The sequence below is a fragment of the Leptonotus elevatus genome, chromosome 19, assembly GCF_054856555.1.
Source record: "Leptonotus elevatus isolate MCC_2025b chromosome 19, RoL_Lele_1.0, whole genome shotgun sequence".
Taxonomy (NCBI): Eukaryota; Metazoa; Chordata; class Actinopteri; order Syngnathiformes; family Syngnathidae; genus Leptonotus; species Leptonotus elevatus.
In genome coordinates, this window is record NC_141257.1 from 5,202,661 (window position 1) to 5,225,813 (window position 23,153).

At 39.1% G+C, this 23,153-nt stretch overlaps 1 protein-coding gene across 10 annotated transcripts in view; it reads left to right on the forward strand.

Annotated features, from left to right (window-relative positions):
• Window positions 1-242: 242 nt before the first annotated feature.
• The window catches only part of khdrbs3 (KH domain containing, RNA binding, signal transduction associated 3), a 135,037-nt gene continuing 112,126 nt past the window's right edge, over window positions 243-23,153 (forward strand). For all 10 annotated transcript variants that reach the window (XM_086062628.1, XM_086062625.1, XM_086062627.1 and 7 more), the window contains exon 1: window positions 243-671. In XM_086062628.1, coding sequence (XP_085918754.1) covers window positions 581-671 — 91 coding nt within the window. In that variant the 5' untranslated portion in view covers window positions 243-580. The remainder of the gene's footprint in view (window positions 672-23,153) is intronic.

Consider the following 23,153-nt stretch of genomic DNA (forward strand, 5'->3'; position numbering starts at 1 on the left):
AAGTTGTCTGTTATTATGTTTAATTACAATGTTGTACTATGCACTTCTTAAAAACAAAAACAAATCGGGGGTCTGCACACGGAACGAATTCAATTTGTCAAGGTACCACACGCTGTATGCACTTGGAACGATTCAGCACGACGGACAGTTCCTTACCTTTAGCCCCGCCTTCTCTGCTCCCCCCCCCCCCGCCCGCCGTCCAATCACGAGGCGGCGTGGTTTTTGCCGCTGGATCCGTTAAGAGTGGGCTTCAAGCACACAATCAGAGAAGCGAGCAAACACAGCCGGGGATCACGCGGTGGAGTTCCTCTCGGATGGGATAAACAAAACACCATTCAAGCTCGCAACATCGTGTGTGTGTGTGTGTGTGTGCTCGTGCGTGTGCGTGTGCGTGTGCGAGTGAGCCCAGGACTGGACGGGAAAGAAAATGCTCTTCTAGCGCCAGAAAACAAGCGTCGTTTTCTCCTTTTTTTTTTGGACAACGCTCGTCGGAACCGCTCGAAGCTTCTTTCAAGTTTTCCCTCGAAGTGCACCTGAAGAGGTTTTTTTTTTTGGGTGGGGGTGGGGGTCAAGGTACGCCATGGGGAGCGAACAATACTTGCCGGAGCTTCAGGCGGAGAAGGAAATGCTGGACCCGGCTTTCCAGCACTCTCTGCGGCTACTGGAGCAAGGTAAGGTCCGGCCGCTGCACGCGGAAGTAGCTGCACCCTCATTAGGTCAAGTGCACCTCATCAGATCCAAGTTGAGCCGGATGAAGAATTCCGCATTACGCTTCATCATATTCTGTGATGCAGGGCAGCTTGACAGCATTTTGTTCTGCGATCTTATTGGACGGTGGAAGCAAAAATGAACTTAATGGGGAGAGAGCTTTTTATGGCCTCACGATGAGTTCAGTTGTGTTACTTTGCAGACAAAGTCTACTTGCTTCTGTGTCGGCAGCGTGGGTTCAATTCAGTCACTAAGTGAGCGGGTTGTCTGTTTATGTGCCTTGCGATTTGAAGGCGCTATATAGAAAACAAATCGATTTAATAGAGCGGTTATCTTGTCTGCCTGACAGTTTTGAGATTCAGGGTTTGAATCCCGCCACTCCAACAACATGTATGTTGTATTCATTAAAGACTCTAAAATTTTAGAGTCCAAATTGCCCATAGGTGTGAAAGTGACTGTCCTGGTTCGACAAGTATGCACCCTGTGGTTGACTGGTGACCAGTCGTGGGTGTCGTTTGCCTTTTCGCCCTGCTTTTAACATGGGCAAGGAAAAAGATCCAAACCAAGTTTAAATGAAAAGTTGAAAAACATATGAGGATACATAAAAATATTTTTCTGTTTTAGACTGGTCAGTTTTTCCAATAAAATGATTATCAAGTATCAAATAAAATAATGAACAACAACATTCATAGGTCAGATTTAAATGTAAATACAGTTTCAGCAACACTTTGTTACACACTTGAGAAACATAGAAACAGAATGCTGCTCCTCTTTATTTGTTTCCGATTTTGTTAACATTCCTATATGTCCGAGACCATTCAGAGCCTTCTAGTACCATTTTTAAATTTTGAGTTGCAGGAATCCAGTGCTGAGATTTCATGACTAAGTGATGTGCATGATCCAGTTTCCTGGTTCGAGTAAGAACTCGAACACCAGCAGCTTTAGAAATGGGGTGTTTTATGTAATGGAGAAATAATCATTGCACAGCAGTTTTAGCCCAAAAAATCACATCTGGCAATTCTTTATTTTTTATTTATTTATTTTTTATTTTTTATTTTTTTAAATATGGCAGCTCATGTTGATTACTGTAGTCCTTTGTTTTCCCGATTGTGGCTGTCAGTAATAGGGGTGTGCCAAAAAATCAATTCTCATTTAGTACGATTCAGAATCGATTTTAAATGTCCCAAAATCGATTATATTTAAATTATTTTATACTGTCTTGCCATTGTCTGTGCGTGCCTTTATTTAGAGCGCTGTTCATGTTGTACCCGATTTGGCCACTTGGGGGCAGTGTGGTTCTACGCGGTCTAATACACTGTTAAGTTGTAGCCCCAATAGAGAGTAGAAGGAAAAAGTCACGATCAAGTTATTCCAATAAAAGTTGTTTTGTTGCAGTGTGGAGCCGTTCTTTTGAGCGATTAAAAGTAGCGCGCTAATTAGCATTAGCGAGTCAGACTGGAGTAGATCATTACAATTCCTTGCTCATCTATAGAGTGAAGCAAAAAATCTTTGTCAATCAAATCATTTTGCATCAAAAGTCGCCCTTAAACAAAAATCGATTCTGAATCGAATCACAGGCCCCAAAAAATCGGAATCGAATCGCGAGACATTCAAAGATCCCCACCCCTAGTCAGTAATCCACTCCAACATAGCCCTGTGGAACGCCACTTGCCGGCGGCGCACGTCCAGCGTAAACATTCGCTAACTAATTCATGCTTTCATGCTCTCTGCTCGTCCCATGTTGCCTCTGCTTCCCCAAGCTGGCTTCCTCGTGGGCCATAAAAGAGACTCTTGAAAAGCGAGGCAGAGTTTGTTTGCTTCCTTCCCAAGCCACAGTATGCATATTCATCTTCTTTGTCTGTATAATTACGGCCATCAGCCACATCCACAACAGACTCTTTGAATCCGTGTAAACCGAATGTCTGGTGTGAAATGCTCACAATGTCAAATGTATGGACCGTATAAATGCAAATAGCCCTGGCCCAGGGGCTTTCGTTTAGTAAACGGTAGATAGGCGGGAGGCATCTAGCATAACGTTTATGTCAAGTGAAACGGAAGTTGAAGACACGCAATATAAAGGACTAGTCTGGATGAACGTGGAAGAAAAAAAAAGTATGCTTTTGGCTTTTGAAAAAGACTCACTTTATCGGAGATTAGCATTTCTCAGATAATGCAGTAATGACATTTTCTTACGCGGTCAAATTATTGGAAATTTATGGTAAGCTATGATATGGAACTTTGCATTGTCCTCTCAGATCAATGTTTGGCCATTATAGAATATATTATTCTTACTCAGCGACGTGTGGGAGTTTTGCTGTAATGGCTTGGTCGTGTTGGATAATGCATAAGCATGATGAGAGTACATCAATTTATCATAAATTTCACTGTTTTACCAGGGACACTATAAAGGCATTTATTACCGGTTTTCCAAGATATAACATACAGTGAATATATAAAGTTTACACACCCTACAGGAGATGCTTGTTATATGCACTGGCCAGTTTTATTATCATCTTTTCAATTTTTGAGAAATGTCCGGTTCTTGGTAATGACACCATTGTGCTATATTTTCTCCAATTGATGATGACCATCTTGACCTTGGTAATCAGTAGTTGGAGATTTCAGAGTTTTGATACCGTTGAACAATGAGGTCCCTCCGCTGCGGAGCTGGTTCTGCAAGATGGAAATTTCAAAAATGATCATATTTGCTGCTATGACTGATTTATGTGAGTGATAAAGACATGTAAATATCTTGTCTATATAATGCTAATTAGCTGAGGTTATAATTGTACATACTGTTTATTTCAAATAGTACAAGAAACATTAACCTCGATGTAAATAAATGACCGATAATCGAGTCAATTCGTGGAGGGCCTCAAACATGTTGCGTTACCCTTCATCTGCCGATTAGCATGCATCTTAAGCGTAGGTGGCCACAACATGCCTAGTTAAAATTAAATGGCACTAATGAAACTAACCACCGGCGGGTGCTGGGACTACACAAATGGAAAAACAACCTGGCGTTTTTAACTGATGTGCTGTTATTTGTATCGTAACCTATGTATATTTTTTTATTTGAATATTGCAATATTGCTGTTATTGTTCCATCACAAGTGTTAATTAGAGGAACTTGAACTCATTCACTGCCATTGACGGCTATAGATGTCAAAAATTTATTTCAATTCCAATTAGTTTAGCATTTTTTCTCACTTTTGTTAACAAGAGTATGAAAACCTAGAAAAAAAAATATTAGAACATTTAGAACAGATATATCAAATTTGTGATTAATTGTGAGTTAACTAGTGAAATCATGCGATTAATAAAAAAAAAATTAGGGGCGTCAGGCGATTCATTTTTGAAAATCATAATTAATAGCATGACTTCACTAGTTAAGGCTTGATTAATCACAAATTTTATATCTGTTCTAAATGTGCAATAAAAAATGTCTAGGTTTTCATACTCTTGTTAACAAAAGTGGGAAAAAATGTTAGAAATAGTTCAAATGAATTTTTGACGTCTATAGCCGTCAATGGCAGTGAATGAGTTAAACAGTATTTATGAATGCAGCCACATCCCCAGTTAGCGTGTGCGCATTTGTGCAGCAACATTGTCTTTTGTTTACTTTCACATTCACACATAAGAGTGATTTTGCGGCTTACGTTCTGTTCTTCAAAACCCAGTTGTGGACTTTATTCTTACAATGTTTGAATTCACGGTGTCCCCCTGCTCTTTTCATAAAGTGAGTTTGCCCCATATGTGTCGGGAGCAAAGAGTTCAATTGGACAACATGGCAAGTGTAAGAATTAATCCGTGACATTTTATGAAGTAAGCACTTATTTGGCAGTGCAGAAAAAGTGGCCCAAAACATTCTGCCGCCACTCTAAAACCCGCAAACACTGTTATCTCGCTCCTACACAACAGATGGAACACGGCGCTGTTTAATACAGCATTTCTTCTGCCATCTTGCTGATGAATTTTCAACTTGATTACGCCATTGGCAAGAGTAGCTGCAGTTAGCGCATACAAACGGGGAATATAAGATTATTCCCAGCCTGGAGGGAGTTCTTTTCAGAGGAAGTTAAGTGAGTGTTCTGTATTAGAAAGCCGAGGGACTGATTTGATATCGTGGCCTTTCTACTGTACGGAGCTCTTCTTTCACAAGGACTTTACACGTGTCCCTCTAACGAGCCTCAGACGGGTGACAGTGCGCCGGCACTTTAAGTCCGAGGGATATGTAAAGAAAATAATGACTTTGCGCTGTGATTTTTTTTTTTTTTTTTTTTTGCAGAGATGGGAAAAGTACTGACATTCTCAATTTGAGTAAAAGTACCTTACAATTACTTGTAGTGCTGTCACTATCGAATATTTGTAGAATCGATTAATCTATCGATAATTCAATAGACTAATCTGATTCATTAAAATTTTGCATTAAAGTGTATTACAAAAGCATTTCCGCCCTGATTACTGTTTATTAACTAGGGTTTATTTTGTACTTCATATCCGTATAGTGATTTAAAAAAAAAGTGCGGGGGGGGGGGGGGGGTTTGGTTGATGTACTGTGTTACCGGTTTGGTCATTGTTAAACAGACGTTTGCAAATGTCTTATTTTGATTAAACGCAGAAGATGATGAGTCTTCTTTTATGAAGGACTACAGAAATCAGTGAACAATTACTGTTGATATGCCAAAATCAGAAGATTTGGACAATTTTGAATAAAAATTGTCTCCTAATGATTACTCTATTAAAATTGTTGTCTTCATTTTTAATTAATTTAATGTAATTACTTGTGTAAAAAACGACTTTTGTAAAAGTACTCACTCAAATAATTACTCAAGTAAAAGTAAAAAAAAGGTGCAGACTCTGAAATGTACTTGACGAGTACAAGTAAAAAGTATTTTTACTGGATGTTTGCTCCTACATCAATTTGAAGGATATTAGTTAACGGAGCAAGACTTGCCATTTTTTGGCATGGGGAGACACTTGAGTATCACTCGCTCATGTTGCTGCTCCACTGATTGAACCTTGAGACATTAGAGTCTCTTCTTTCATCAGGGAAAAAAAAGTATATTTGTATCTGTTTCCATTTTGCAGCAATTAACATTAGAATATAGCTAAGTTTCATCATTATTCACAAATCTGCATAAAACGGTGATGAAAACAGCTTGTTGCAACATGGCCCTGGTTGATCTCTTATACTCTGCTGCCACCTGCTGGCTGTTTTGGTAATAACTACCATTGCTTCAAGCGTTCTCTACAGTTCAGAGGCTGCATCAAAGCCTTCTGTATGCTCAGGCCTTAAAAAACATAAAAAACGTATAAATACGTTTTGGGACCATGGTCATATTTAAAATGGAACACATTTATACGTTTTTGGGAGCAAATGAGTTAAATGTCGTCTCCACTTTCAATACAGATTGCTTCTTGGCCAATGCAGGTATCTGTGCACAAATATGTGAAATAAACGGGACTTTGATTAAAACCAGTTCAAAGGGTGCTAGTTTGAAATCAGAAAACTGGGTCCCAGTTTTGAAGTTACTTCAGGTACTTATTTTAATCGGATATTCCACAGTAGCCAACATCCAAGTGGCGCTTGGACAACTTCCCTCAGCTTGCTTGCCCCCAAAGCCAAGAGCACAACAGCGACTCCTAATCTCTCAAAACTGTCAGTTTTTGGGATAAGTATCCTCATTTTCGAGAAAGATGCCTCATCGCTAATTTATACATTCCCATCTCATCAACAGAGCAGCAGGGTATTTTTAGCCGCGCTTGGCCTCAAGTGTGAACACTTCCTGGGTTAGGATGCCCAGAAGTGAGCGAGAATCAGCTTTGGCACGGGATCAAAGGCAAGAGATAGTGATTTGTTGGCGGTGGGGGGGGGGGGGGGGGGAACAGTGCTCGCCGGCGATAACGATCTCCCGATCCCCGGCCGGCTGACGTGCCGAGCCACACAGCGAGCGGTCTTGAGTCGCCCCGGCTGGAGACTCGACCGCCCGCCTGATGCGGTGAACTTGCTGTAAGGGGAGCAGACGGGGGGCACCGGCGAGCTGCTTTGCATTCAGACGAGCTGAGTGAGCGAGAGTGTTTGCACAGCTCTTTGCCTCGCTGGGATCCAGGAAGGAAATGTAGGCCAGGACCAGCAGGCAGCTACAAAAAACCAAATAGAACCTCGTTTACACTCGCGTGCTCGCATTGATTTATTATTATTTTTTTTTTACCGCTAATATGGGTTGCATGTTCTCCTGAATTATTGTGCCCATTCATTAGACGCTGATGTGATGTATCTGACTGCATGCGAAGAGATGGCAACTTGGTTTTGACAAACAATACAAAGCAATCTTGTTTGGTTTAACCTGAAGGAAGAAAGTGTTGGGTGAAGGCTTATCTCACGGACCACGCAATTATATATTAGCGCTAGCAAAAGCTCCCAAATCCCAAGGCAACCCTCCTTTGATTGGATTTGTCTTTTGTGAAAATAAGTAACATTTAAGTCCCTCAGTCGTATGGTTTCTCCTCAGCATACTTCCTTGACACCAATTATTTATTTTTCCTATTAGCCAGAGCTTTGGCGTCATCTTGTGGCATTTTAAGTACAGAAACGGCACCATAAAAACACAATTAGGTGAGTTTTTCAGCGATGGGGAAAAAATGTGAATACTTGGGACATTCTGTTCAGTTCTGTTCCTACGATGCAAAGTAATCCAAATTTGTACGTAAACCAGAACATGCTAGGGATAGACCGATTATCGTCCGGTTCGATTATCGGTGCTGATATTGGCAATTTTTAAGCTTTTTTTTATTTATTTTTATCTGCTGGCTGATAACAGACCATCTTAAATTGGAGGAAACCTAAGGGAATTATTTAATGAATTTCAATTTCAATTAACTTTCTATGATTCTGCTGAGCCTGGGAAGTCACTGTGCACATGTTTTGCGTTTGTTTGAATTGAAAACAAATCTAAGCACAGCATTAACATTTCAGTTATATTAGAATTTTGGAAAATTTGCTTAAAATAAAAAATTGATTAATCTTTAACATGTTAAAAGTCTGAAAAGCTGTCTAATAAACATGCCGAACTAATTTGCTCCCCAAAAACGTATAAAAACGTTCTGTTTTAAATATTGCCATTGTCCCATTTTTTTTATGTATTTTTTTTTATGCAGAAGGCTTTGACGCAGCCTCTGACCTGAAGAGGTCACTTAAAGTAATGGTAGTTATTACAAAAAACGACCAGCAGGTGGCAGCAGAGTATAAGGGATCAGCCAGGGCCATGTTGCAACAAGCTCTTTTCCCCAGTGTTTTCAACAAGTTTGTGAATAATGATGAAACTTAGCTACATTCTAATCCTAATTGCTGCAAAACGGAAGCAGATACAAATATTCATTAATTTTTTTTCTGATGAAAGAAGAACCTCTAATCTTTCTTTTGGTATGTCCCATCTTTTTATAGCAATAGAACACAATATTCTGTGGACCTTGGAAAATCGTTCAAAATCCAGTAAAACAGCCGGGAGCAAAGGTGGTTGCTTCAGTGAAAATGGCTGGGAGTCAATGAGTTAAAGGTACATACATTTAAGTGTTGTATGATTCAAAATATTGACATGAATATTTTCCTTTTTACTGCAAACAGATATTGGCTATTGGCCTCCTTGACTAATAATTATCTGGAAAAAAAACAACAACCCACACAGTATTGAAGTTATGATTACCGTGCAGTAAATATTTATATGAAAACACTTCCAGGCCAGAAATCTTAAACAGTCAAATGAAAAATTTGTAAGTACTGCGGTAACTGTGGTGCTGCATGAAGATGTAGTTTTACACATTCCACATGCTTAGTCTGGCTTTCAAACATAAATGCCTTTTAAGTACCCGCATTGGTCAAAACGATGTACTTGTTTGTTTCCTGTTTGAGCATCACTGCCGTTGTCCAAATGATCCGTCAACATATTGCAAGGATACAATTGCCATTTGGTGCAGTTTACTTTGCGCTCATCTCACGCATTCAGCTGTCGAGGTTGTCAAATTTGCCGAAGCCGCCTTAGGCTGCCTTACAAGAGTCGACTCTCAATCAAAGCTACGGGATGAGACGAGACGTCTTAAATAATGCAAGCTTTTTTTTGTTCGGAGGACGACGCTTGCAACATGATACTCGTCCATAGCTCATTGGTTGATCTCGAAGCCAGTTTAGATATCACCTAAAAATGTGAGATTTTTAAGGGATATTTAACTGATGTGACCATTTTCAGCATTTAGAAGACAATTTTGTCCATAATTAATGCGCTAACTTAATTATTTTTTTATGCACAATTAATACCTTTTAAAAACACATTTTGCCACATGCTGTCGAAGTTGATGACACACGTGCTCAGGAAACGGGTAACGACCAATCACGGCTCAGTTTGCTAACGTCACATGACCAAACCCAGAAAACAGGTGTTAATGTTACATGAAAAATAATGAAGTTATCAAATTAACTCATTTACTGCCATTGACGGCTATAGACGTCAAAAATTCATTTGAACTATTTCCATTAGCTTACATTTTTTTCCCACTTTTGTTAACAAGAGTATGAAAACCTAGACATTTTTTTTTACTGTACATTTAGAACAGATATTAAATTTAAATCAAGAGTTAACTCATGTGATAAATTATGATTAAAAAAAATGTAATCGCCTGACGCCCCTATTTTTTAATAATCTTTTCTTTAAAAAAAGAAAGAAGAAAAGATTATTCAAAATTAGGGGAGTAATTTTTTGGGTAATTAATCGCATGATTCCACTAGTTTTTCATTAATCGCATGACTTCAATAGTTAACTCACAATTAATCACACCTTTTATATATGTTCCAAATGTACAATAAAAAATTCTAGGTTTTCATACTCTTGTTAACAAAAGTGGAAAAACATGCTAACTAATATAAATAGTTCAAAATAATTGTTGTCGTCTATAGCCGTCAATGGCAGTTAATGAGTTAATTCTGGACAAAATATTTACTTTATACTGTTGAAAATGGCTAAATGAGCCAAGTATCCCCTTTAATAGTTTGTCATGGGCTGAAACATTTCCAAGACAATTTCCTCTTCAGTCTATAATTAAAACTTATCTTGCACCACTTAATGAAAAGCGTTTGAATTTATGATGTCTGGGGAAGTGATTTTGAAGCCGCAGTAAATGCTTCAAGTTCCTTCCCCAAACATGCCATTTTGTCTTGAACAATTCCAAGTAAAGGTCACGTTTCACGATTATAGCCCAAGATTATGGTAGCGGCCAAATAGCTCAGTTCTAATTTCATACATGATTTAATCACTGTCATTACTGCTGCGATGAAAACGACAAGTTGGCCAACCTGACTTGCTCCGAAGGCAGCAGCGATCTAATGGTGTCACTTTGTCATTTTTGACAGCACGTGAGCTGCCCAACACATACAAAAAACACACACACACACGCTTTCAGATCTTTATTTTCTCCATGATGCCTAAAAGAATGCAAGTTTCCTAAAACAACACGCTTTAAATTGGACTCAACTGGGAATTGAGCAATCTTGAAATGAACGGTGCATATTTGTTTTTTTTCCTGCCGTTTGACTTTGGGAACACGTCTTGATCTCCCTGCGACAGCCACCGCTTTCCCTTCCTCCACATCTTCATTTCGCCCGCCTTTTGTGCGGCTGGCACGTCTATAGAGGATTGCACTGGATTAGCTCCTCCGCCTTCCCAACTGATCCCATCCATTTTGTGTAATCCAACTGGATTTAATTATGTTTATCGTTCCACCTCGCCGGCGCGGCGCGGCGGCGGCGCACCTCGGCCAAGATAAGCCCGCGTCCTGCGTCTGCCTGAGCCTGTTGCCGTCTGAACAGATGCTCCGAGTCACCTTACACGCGCATACGCTAAATCATTTACACCCTCAAACATCAGTGTGACACGGATAAGGATATTTGAGGGCGGAGATCATAACCTGCCATTTTTGTATTCGAGAATTAGCTCAGTTTAGCAGGCTTTTGTGATTATATACAGGTTTATTATTATTATTATTATTATTGTCATTGTCGTTGTTATTACTGTCAAGCTCAGTTGGATGGCTTCATTTTATAGAATTCCCAGGTGTCTTAACTCATTTACTGCCATTGACGGCTATAGACGTCAAAAATTCATTTGAACAATTTCTATTAGTTTAAAATGTGTTCCCACTTTTGTTAGCAAGAGTATGAAAACCTAGAATTTTTCTATTGTACATTTAGAACAGATGTAAAATTTGTGATTCATCGTGAGTTAACTAGTGAAGTCATGTGATTAATTACAATTAAAAAAAATTATTGCATGACGCCCCTCATTTTTTTTTTGCGCGTCAGGCGATTAAAATTTTTAATTGTCATTAATCGCATGACTTCAATAGTTCGCTCACAATTAATCACACATTTTATTTATGTTCTAAATGTACAATAAAAAATTCTAGGTTTTCATACTCTTGTTAACAAAAGTGGAAAAACATGTTAAATAGAAATAGTTCAAATTAATTTTTGTCGTTAATGATAATAACATGTTTTTATCAAAACACTCTAGGATTTAAGAATGACAGTGTTTCGACAATTACAGGAGAAAATGTGTTTTAGTGCCGTTTGTAGGAATAAATGCTAATTTCCCACCAGAACCACGCGACCGTTATTGTGTCCTCCTGTTTTCGTTGTGCGTCCCGACTCTATTTTAGGAGCCTGATACTAAAAGCTAATCGTGCAGACTTTTTAAAGGACGTTGACTTTACCCTCCTTTTAACGTGCCAGGCTGCCATCCAAACCATTAAAAGAGAAGTAGCATGCCAAACACAATATGTCCTTAATTTTTGTGAGGATCTGCTTTAAAACAAAGTTTATTAGATATTTCTTTTACACATTCCCAATGGGACAACGCACGCAGACGTGTACCGTTGTTACGTTCACAGCCGGCTACTGTTGCAATTGGCTGTAAAAACATTCATTAAGTCATACAGCGGAACCATAAACAAGAGGTCAGATCAGGGGAAAATGAGCATCATAACAAGCACGGGCAACAAGGACTCTTTTCCTCGTGTCGCGCAATTATCGCAACCCGGTTGCGAGTTTGACACTTGAACTGCCGGCTCATATGTGCTTCTCGTCGTGTCGCTTGGTGGATCTTGTTAAAGTTCCGCCAAGGCTTCGGCCAATATAAAAGGCTCGTTAAAAAAAAAAAAAAAAAAAAAAAAAAAGATATACATCTCGTTAAATTTCAAGCCGCAGCCACATTGTTAGTTACAATAGTCCCACACATATGTGAGTTTTAAGGAGATTTGGCCGTATCTTCAGCAAAATAAATGATCTGCTTCTTCCTCAAATAAAGTACTTTTTTTTTTTTTTGTGGAAAAATAAGTGAGAGAAAATGGCAAAGAAAAAAAACGCGCAGACTCTCTCTGTCAAAGCCAAACGATGTTCGTTTGTGCTATAGATATCGATACATTCTATCGTTATTATTTGCTATAGGGATGTTCCGTTACGCTTTTTTTTTCCCGACCAGTGCAAGAACTCAACTCTTGAGTAGTCAATGGGTACAGTTACCTCTTTAGACCCACATTTTTTTTCTGCTGGGCAAAATGTATTTATTTTAGAAAGTTATTTTTTACTTTCGGCTTGAGTTGGGACAAAATGAGTGTGTCTGCTCAACTTTTCCCTCAACTGCACTAGTATTTTATTTTTTTTTGAAAGGGAAAAAGGAAATGTCCGAGTGATGGCATTGTAGTTTTTCAATTAGAAGATGACAAGTGGGGGGCATGTTGTCCATTATTATTATTATTGTTGTACCTCATTCGACATAAAAAGAACATCAGGAAGTGGCGGACAAAGGTTAACATCCACATTTCATCTGAAAGAAAACAAAGCAGCGCAAGAGAATTATTATTGGCCATGGCAAAGAGCTCGGATGCATGATTCCATGCGTTCTTGACATGTTTCTATTGATTATTCTCTGCAAAGCACAACGTCTCCGTCACTTTGGCTGCCAGTTTTGAAATGTGAACCCCCCCCCCCCCCTCCTTTTTCCTCACTTGCAGAAGTATCAGCTATTTATCAGACACCTCATTTATTAGTGATAGGATCACAAGTATTACTGCTCGGGCTCTCGTGTCCCATAAGTAACAGTCTGCTATAGATGAGTGTAATTACAGCGGGCGGGCAAATCAACACAGTAAATGTGTCGATGGGAGGCTGCGGGAGGCAAATGGATAGAAATCAACTTTTATAGATCTGTGGTTTCGCGCCCGCTCCCCACTGGAGGGCTAAGGTTTTAATTGCCGCCTGACCAGGGTTCTGTGGGAAGATGGGCCACGTTGATACCAGGCGGTGTGGAGGAATGGCTTTCTTTCACTGCGGTTGTTGTATTGACGGACATAAAGAGAAACATGGAGCTGACCGGATTGCATATATCTGAGCTGTTTTTTTTTTTTTTCGTGGGGGTGTCCAAAACTTGCATGCCTCACATTGGCGGTCTTCAGCCTCGTCTGAAATATGACAGAAGCTAACAATGTTACCGCAAGCCCACAGCTGTCAGAGAGAGAGTACTCTAGCAGGTGGCACGCACGAGCCAGCAATAAAACAAAAGTCAGACACGTAAATGAAACAGCTGCCCACACTTGGAGCATCTTATTTGCGATCAATGTTGGAAAGAGCATTGGTTTTCATAACAAAACACAAACACAAGGGACCTTGACGCATGCTTTGTGTTTGGGTCATCATTTCATAATACAAGATTTTATGGAGGAGTTTCTGCTCTGACACGTTCATTGCAGGTGTATACTATCGTCAATAGATAATTGCCGTGCCCTGGTGAAATATTGAATGTTCATTTTTACAAGAATTCAGTAGGGAATCGTGCAAACACTGTCCCAACAACATGGCAGACATGCTGCATTGAATAATACTATACAATGAGCCAATACATTATTTTTTTTATTTTTTTTATTTTTTTCTTCTTTTTTATTATTTTTTTATTATTATTTTTTTCTCTTTTTTTTCTTCTATTTTTTCTCTTCCTCTTCTTCTTTTCTTTTTTTTTTCTTTCTCTCTTCTCTTTTTTATAAAGAGCTCAGTATTGTTCATTCGGAAATGTCATCATCATTGCTCTTTATTTATTTATTTTTAAATTTTATATATATATATATATATATATATATATATATTTTTTTTTTTTGTATGTGCGTGCGTGTATTTGTTAGCTCACCAAAAACCTATAAGAAAAAAATCCCATACCGTTCACCTCAAGAGACCGATACATTCTAATGGCTCCAAAATTGTATGATTCTGAGTAAAATTGAAAAAAAGTGAAAATTTGGAGGAAATGTTTTCCCTAAACTGACTTCAAATACTTTCTAATCAGTGAGCTAATTGCAATGGTAGCACAAACGAAACATTACCTGTAACAGTTGGGTCAAAAATAACCCAAATTGGGTCAAAAAGGGACCAACTCAACTTTTTAGGTTAATCAGTTAACCCAAAAAGTTGGGTTAAATGAATAACCCACACAATAACCCCCAAATTGGGTTTCTTTGTGGGTTCTTAATTTAATTTTACCCAACGTTATGGTAAAAATAATTCAAAAAGTTGGGTCGGTTCATTTTCCCACCCAATTCAATTGGGTTATTCAATTTACCCAAAAAGTTGGGTCAGATAAATAACCCACAAAACAACCCTACAAATTTAGTTGCTTTGTAGGTTATTTTTTTTAATTTGATACATTTTGGATTAATTAACTCAAAAAGTTAGGTTGGTTCTTTTTTTGACCAAATTCAGTTGGGTTACTCAATTAACCCAAAAAGTTGGGTCAAATGTATAACCCACAAAACAAGACAAAAAATTGGTTGCTCAAAGTTGTATCGGCCCATTTTTAGATTGGTTAATAAAGATTTTATGAATATAACAACTTTTCTCTAGAACCGATTACATAAAAGTTATTCTGAAATTCGAAAAATTTGGTGCAAATAATTTGTGGTGCAATTGTATCCAGCTGGTTTCACTGCAGCTGTTGTTTTATGTAATTACTAAATAACCAAAGTTCTTTCATTGAATGTATTTGTTTTGTACCAAATACACAGTGTTCAAAATCCTACTATCTCATTTATAATCACAGAGAACAAGCAAATATAATTGCAAAAACGTAACCTTCCTAAAAAGTGTTTGAAGGACATGCTTGACCTTTTTTTCTACTCAACTTCCATTTGGGGAATCCACACAACTGCAGGACGCTTTGCACTGTACGTGTCATTGATCTCACTGTCAGAAGTACACGCCCCCCCCCCCCCCCCCCACTTGCGCACGGCAAGGGGTAATTGTCAGCCTGCTGACGGGGACGACTGCCACATCCCGGGGCCACCTTCCATTCATCACATGGCACGGTGCTGAGTCAATGTGAGTCAGTGTGGGAATGTACAATATTATTATTATTTTTTTTATACAACTGTTAATTCCGACCGAGCAACTCGATTGGACGGGTCTTTCCATAAGTGCTCTTATACTGTACAGCACTTGCTAACGATTTAGCTACTAACCAAATGAATGGCGCTTGTAAGAACTGTTGTATGAAAGCGATATCACATTCAAGGTTGTGATGTTGTGATTTATATGCGATTATCTTCCACTCACAACCGTGATAAAAATAGTACAATATTACTCTCTCTCGTGTGATATTGCTAAATTACTGCTTAGGCATCTGATATCCAAACAAATAAGAATCCAAGTGTCAGCGTCATATTGCCAATTCTGACAATGCATGCAGTGTTTATGTAAGTCATTTTAAATCGTAAATATTTGTTTAGACCGCTCACCCCAACCACCACCTGAATCCATGACTGCCTTCAAGACCCGCTGGTAAATATGAGTATTACACCCCTTTAAGGGCATATGACAAACAGATAAAAGAGTGTGACTAATGTAATCGTGATTAATTATGTTAAAATCATGCAAATCATTTGAATATGTTAAGTGCCTGTGTCCTTCCTTCACTGTGCCGTCTTCCCGTGAACACAGTTCGAAAAATGTGGCTGCCGACACAAAAATCGAATTTACACATAAACAGAGCAAAGCGTATTATTCACTACCAGGCCTACCTTCTCTTCCCGGCGCATATCACAAATAACCCCCTTAGGCAAGTCGCTACTGTCTGCCTCATTATCATATTTATTTAAAGTATCATATGACCCATTTCATTCCAACATGGGGATCCTCTTGTCATGATCGAGCGGTCCCGTATTTAAGGGCAGTCTCTCATGGGGGAAACTGCCGTGCTCAATGGGAGCATTACTATTAACCAGAATCCCGTCTCCGTCCTTGTCAACGCAATGGAGGGAAACCCCTCCTATTGATTTGAAATATGCTAACACGGTGGTTGCAATACTGGGTACATACTTTGCTTGAAATTATTATGCATGCGGGATTTTAAGGATTTAGATTGTCTGGGTTTTTGCAATGTGCAGTAAAAAATAGTTGTCGGACAAGACGATGCATCATAACTACGCTCAAAAAAACATTACTGTACTTCCTTGGCTGCATAGACTTTTGCGGTAAGGAACATGAACAAAACATATTTATATTTTGGAACTCGGTGTTAGACTGTGAATACAAAAAGTGGACTGGGTTCTGCCCTTTGTAGCATGAGCAGTTAAATGGACCGCGTCTGATGATTGCAGCAATAATGCACAGGAAAAATCCATCCAGTATCCAGCTGCGCACGTCAGTGGCAGCCTTAATGGCCGAATATGTCACTAAACGACTTGTAGTGGCTGTTGGCCTGCGACTGGGAATGGAAGATGAATAGCAATCCAGCTGTCAGGCTCAGCTCGGAGTTATTTAATGGTTTCTCTGGATACGTTTCTCCAGAGTCGGCCATGGCTTGCCTCCTATTGGTCTGCCGCTTGGAAAATGCATGGTTATTTCTGTTCTATGTGAACAGATGCAAAAACACAGTTGACGGTCATTGACTTTTGGACGTGGCGGAAGGTCCCAACTTGATCTGTCCCTCGAACCCGAGAGTTAGGTCATCTCCAGTCCCCCCCCCCCCCCCCCAAAAAAAAGCACGGATTTCATCCCTGTCACACTATCCATCTAACTGACCGTGACCTTCTCATGGATTTCTATTGAAGAAATGTATCGATAAGTGCTGTGCTTAAAATACACGACAGGCTGATTTGATACAGTCTTTTGAAAGGTTTTGGATACCAAAGGTGACACATGATTCCTTCGGAAACTCTTGTTAACTACCTTCTGAATCTAAATCGAGGATTTGCGAACTGTGGCGAATAAACATGACGTGGTGGTCTAATGTGATGAGTATTCTGTTGTTTTTGCTCCACTAAAACAAAAATGAGCATTTCCTCTATAAAACGACTGCACCTATCCCAGTTTACCAATACGACGGCATACTGGGACCATGTATAAATATATTTTTGGAGGGGGGTAGTATTCCGTAAAAAAAAAAAAAAAAAAACACAAATGTACGAGCAAAAACTCCAATATTTGTAACATTATGAAGTGGGAACTTTGTTAGGAAAAAAAACGCACACATTTCCGGGAAATAAAGTTGCAGTTTTGTGACATTAGAAAGTGGCAAACTTGTGAGAAAAAAAAACCATTCACAAATTTACGAAAAAAATCCTAAAATATTTGTAACATTATAAAGGGGGCAAATTTGTGAGAAAAAAACTCAGAAACTTGCAATTCCCAAGTTAGTTTTTTTCTCGTAAATTTGTGAATTTTTTCTCTCGTAATATTACCCACCCACGAATTATTATTATTTTTTTTACGTCGCCCTAATACAGCATCGAATAGCAAAAACCCAAATGAGGACAAGCAACGTTGATGCTTTCATTAGGTTTTAAAAGCTTTGAGATGGCACGCCAACTCGGTCAGGATGTTGAATTATTATTATTATTTTTTTTTAAGAAAGGCTGCTGTAAATGACAAGGATGCTTGAGCTCCAGCCAGTCTCTGTCCTGCAGCGTTCCCGTTTAGCTCCAACACGCAAGGTTTCATTACCCCCTGCCTGAGTCAAACGGCTGGGAGCTATGGACTGATACTTCAACAGAGACATAATTAATGAGTTGTGCATGTCTGCTACTCTCTCCCCCCTCTAAGCGAAATTCGGTTCTGCGTCTCCTAAGAGAAAGAATTGTAGCTGCCGAGGTTGCTGCGGCAACCGCGATAACAAGCCGGGACATAAATGAACTTTGGAGAAAGGGAAGCTGCTGGTCTGGTCTCTTAACTCCAACTCCAAAATTAATCAAATGATAATTGAGCCATACGTCTTCGAAAAATCAACATTATGATTGTGAAAATTTGCAAAAATTATATACATTTTCAAGAAGCCTGGACTTTTCTGAAAATGTACAATTTTCTCATTACTGTTCTAATGAGAAAATTGTACATTTTCAGAAAAGTCCAACTCCAAGTCATGAACTACATTATTTCCAATGATTGTAATACTGTTTACCTGAAAGTCACATTTTGGATTAGCATGACCATAATACACAATAAAGCATTTTTCAGATGTTTGTTACTAGACCACTGATAAACTGCGTCCAAATGAGTTCTGACGTCATCATTTGACTAAAATCACCATAAAGCCACCACACCACCACAAAGAAATTGCAGTATCGAATCCAAATCATTAATGAAAATAAGAAAAAGCTTAGGACCAAGTATGGACCCTTGAGGCACACCAGATGATATTTTGTATTTGCAAATCTGTCGAAACATTACCATACAGTAATTGGAAAGTTGGACAGTTTTTTTTTTTAACAGCGAGACGCCTAAAATCGAAATGTGATCATCATGGGCCGGATCCAGTCGACACACTTTCAATTCAACAGCTGTGCCATAGCGCGAGGTGCGTCGTGGTCTTTGTCTAACAGCAGCTTCCAGGGAGGTCGTAAACCAGCTGTTGCTCTCTTGTATTGACACGGACTCAATAATTGTGCTCAAGTGTTTCTGGCACACAAGCATGAGAAGTTGCAAAGAATCATTCATTTCGCTTAGACAGCACAGCAACCTTAAACGTGGTTATCACAGGGAGTTAGATGAAACACTGAATGCCGTATGCGTTATTAAATAAGCTTCATATGATATAATAATGTTTCAGTCCATGGAGATTTAACAATGAAAGCAATAACAAATTAAAATGCATGCAGGCCTGTGTCCAATTTTTAACATAATTAAGACTTCTATTTATTCACGCCTGTCTTGCAATGCAATATTTAGAGAAAGTCGGCGCCAAAGAAACAAAATTGACTTTAACAAACATGCACATTATAAACGCTAGTCATATTTCATATCTACTGTGATGCTTGAGTGTTTGAGGCACTCGGACTGTGATGTAAAACAGAAAGGTACAAAAATGTCTTAGGATTAGGATTGATGTTTTTCTTACTTCAGTATTTGTGCACATTATGTATACTATTAGCTACAGTACATTTAAGGCTTGAGTTGTTAAGGCGCTTGTTCACATATTTAACTCATTCACTGCCATTGACGGCTATAGACGTCAAAAATTCATTTGAACTATTTCTATTAGTACTTTTTTTTTGTTGCCATTTTTGCTAACAAGAGTATGAAAACCTAGAAAAAAATTGGGGGGTGAATTTAGAACAGATATAACATTTGTGATTAATCGTTAGTTAACTAGTGAAGTCATGTGATTAATTACAATTAAAAATTGTAATCGCCTGATGGGCCTAATTTAAAAATAAATAAATAAAAATAAGGGCCGTTTAATAGTAATTAAGCGCATGGTAATTTCATATCTGTTATAAATGTACAATAAAAAAAATTCTAGGTTTTCATAAAAAAATTGATGAAATGGAGAAAAATGTTAAACTAATAGAAATAGTTCAAATGAATTTTTGCCGTCAATGGCATTGAATGAGTTAAACAATCATATTTCTTAAAATATTGCATTATTCAATAAGTCCATATGACCCCTCTATGTTGACACAGAAGGTCATTTTTTAAAACCGCATTCCCTGTCAAAAATAAACACTAGAGATAATAAATAGCTTAATCGCCTTATGTTGTTGGTATTGATTTGTTAGTGCGAAAGGTTTGCAGAGCAAGTGTCTCAATATGACAATTCCAATTGGTTGAAAGTTTACTGTTGCACCAACAGCGCAGTTGACAACACATAAAGTGAGTCTGACCTTTTCGCCGGTGAGATTCCATTATCACCTGCCCGCTCATTTTGCACTTCGGCTCGACGGCGTTAATTCATTGCTGTTTTTTTTCCCCTTCATTCTTTTCCTGCCCTCATTCAACGACCCAGATGTTTTAGTGCAGATTTTAAATAAGCCAGTTAACCTGACAAAATTGCATTCTGGGCCGTCACGTAGTACAGGACACTTGCTGCGAGCCTCGTAGAAGTTGACACGGGGTAGTAGCCTCGTGCGTTTGCCAGTTCGGAGCCGCGATGCTAATGATGTGCAGTGGGCGGCGACGCTCGGAGGCATTGCACGTGCCTCTGCTGCGGCGCGAGAGAGGATTCTCACTTTCTGATGACACGGAGCCACATCTCCGGTGTGAACTGTCAGCCCGAAGACGATGCACACCACTCGCCGGCTCCTCCCGTCTCATTTTCGCAAGGCCATATTTGCTCATACGCACGTCTCAGGTCGCCGCTCTTGAACACTGGCAACGTTGTCAAAGATTACTGTCACGCAACGTTTTACCCGGCAAAAGTGGCCTACATTTCTGAAGGACATCGAAGGGAGCAATGAGCGCTTAAGATGCGCCAAAAATACGAAAACAATCCTTGTTATTCTGATGTACCACCACCCTTTTCCTCTTGTTATTCTCACTATTCGGGATAACTTGATGGAAGCAACGCGTCAGCGGGTGACAACGGGCAGCGGCATATGGTTAAAATGTTGACGTGACACTTCAATTTCCTCTCCGTCAGTCAGTGCAGCTGCTGGATCTTTCTTATTGCCGGGGCTCGACAGACAGTTCCAGATGGATTTGGGGCGTCGGTTAGCAGCAAAAACACATGTGATTACTTGCATGCAAATACTTGCTGGCAAGCGACTCTGTAAGAGGGAAAAAAAACTGGATCAACAAGTTATTTAGATACAAATTTGAGTGAGTGGGTTACTCACATTTTATGCAAAGTGGCCAGATTTGCACAGTAAAAAATAATGGGGCACTACAATTTAGCTAAAAATCTACTTTTGACTAATTTAATCACTGTCTGTCTATTACTTAAGCTAATGCTAAATGCTATCTTGGTTGACAGTTCAACAGCTCTAAACACTAGGGATAGACCGATATTTGACATTTTGATGAATATCGGTATCGGCCTTTTTAAAAAAATCTGATGGCCGATAATAGGTCCATATAAAACTTTGTTGACCTTGCAGGAAACTATTTATTTCGATTTTCAGTTAGTAGTTAATAGTTATATTTTATATATATATATAACAAAAAAATTGTTGTCAAATAAATTATAAAATGTTTCCACGTACCCTCGAGTAACATGTATGATGCAAACGTCAATGTGAAAGTAAATAGAAAGGAATTTACAGTTAAAGTACTTTTTTATTTAGTTTTTATTTGTATTTGTATGAATCACTATGACAAACAATTGACTTTCTGATGGGATTAAAAAAATAAAAATAAAGCCTGGGACACCGGCATAGGACCTAAAAAAGTGGGACTAAACAAAGCGGCTGGCAAAATTTACCGAGACTCGGGACACAAGGCTCAAATATGGTACTGTCCCGATTTACATCTGGTCCAGCTTTAGGTTAACACCTCATGTCATTAAGACTACCATCTTTTCCAACTATTTCACTTGAGGTTAGTTCAAACGTAGCACTGCACCATTGGAAATGTACGTTTCTGCTTGTGAAAGAATCAGATAATTGATCTTGTTTACTCTGAATCCCGAATAATCTCGGCATGAAGGTGACGCCCCCCCCCCCCCCCCCCTCTATTTACCCTCTACGGCCTGGGCGATATTGTCATCAAACTGAGGCGTCCTGGAGAGACAGCCGGCGGCACTGCTGAGTCAACAGCCCCACTGTGGCCCAGAGTAGTCTATTAGCTTTACCTGCCACCTCTCGCCACAGGATTCCCACAGCGCTAAATGAAGCCAGGCATATTTTCATCTTCCTGACAGCCTCGCGCCGGCTGCAGCTGTGGAAGATGGAAGCCTGCGTCAGCCTGCGCGTTCTGCCGGAGTTCTGTTGGCAGATATGCAGATTGTGGTATCGATCGTGCACAACTTTGCAAGTTTTTGTCATCGTTCAGAAGCTAGCAGCTGTTAGCATAAAACACCACTTTGCCAAATCTAGTCTGTGTGTATAGTGACAAGTATAACAATGATAAAATATGTCAAATACATATATAAAATGTTTTATGCTCACATTGACTGCCCGACCAGACAAAAAGGCTTTTTTAGTACTTTGGAAAAGCAAATGACTGCGGTTACATCATCTACCCAAACTTTCTGAAAAGGTCTTAAAGCCATGCGCGACACAATCAAACACAATGACTAAGCTTTTTAATAGGCATACATGAATCTGCACCCACTTGGTGACTAAGCATTTCCTTCTTCGGATCAAATGTATCCAGCCGAACTATTTTCACTGATAATTGTCCAAAAAAACAAACAGACTTCCAAATTTGAGGCGACATAATATTGCACGGCTCCCGCAGAGTGAGGGAAGAGGTGTTTTTTTTTTGAAGTTTCCAACTCTTCTCAGACACTTAAAACATAAAAAAAAAAAAACCTTTTTTCAATTACAATTACCCTGTATAAACGGTACCACCAACTAAGCACACCCAATTTCACACTGGGTGAGCAAATTTGTGATTAACTTGTGTCAAGATCATTATTTTACTCTACAGTGTATACCTTTTGCAACATTTCTGTTTGATGGTGTTCCACAATTTTTTTTTTTTTCTAACCAAACCTGTATTGAGCCAAGGCACACCTGATGATCTCTCACAGTAGAGTGCGAGATGGTAATCACTGTTTGAAGGTAAAATCTATATTTTGGCTCAGTAAAGGTTGGAGAAACTTTGCCATAAACAACATCTCAAAATAGGTAAATCTGATTTAGTAGAGCTGGTCAAAATTGGCAAAACAATGACGACCGAGCACAAGACAACAAAATAATAAACCTCCTTGATGCGCAACATCTTCTATTATTTAAATCGCTGACTTCCATTTCCCACCCGGTGCATCATCATGTGACTGATGTATGCCTCCTGATCGATACTATTAGATCATTAGAGTATACATGAAGAGTTGCAATACAGAACTTACTGAAGAGCATTTGATATAAATAAATAAAAAAAATCTTTCCATCCTGATATTGTTTTGACTCCTGACTAAGTTTAGTGCGAAGGCGCAGGTGCTGCGAGCCAAGGTGTCATCCCCTCTGGTGCGCGGTCGATA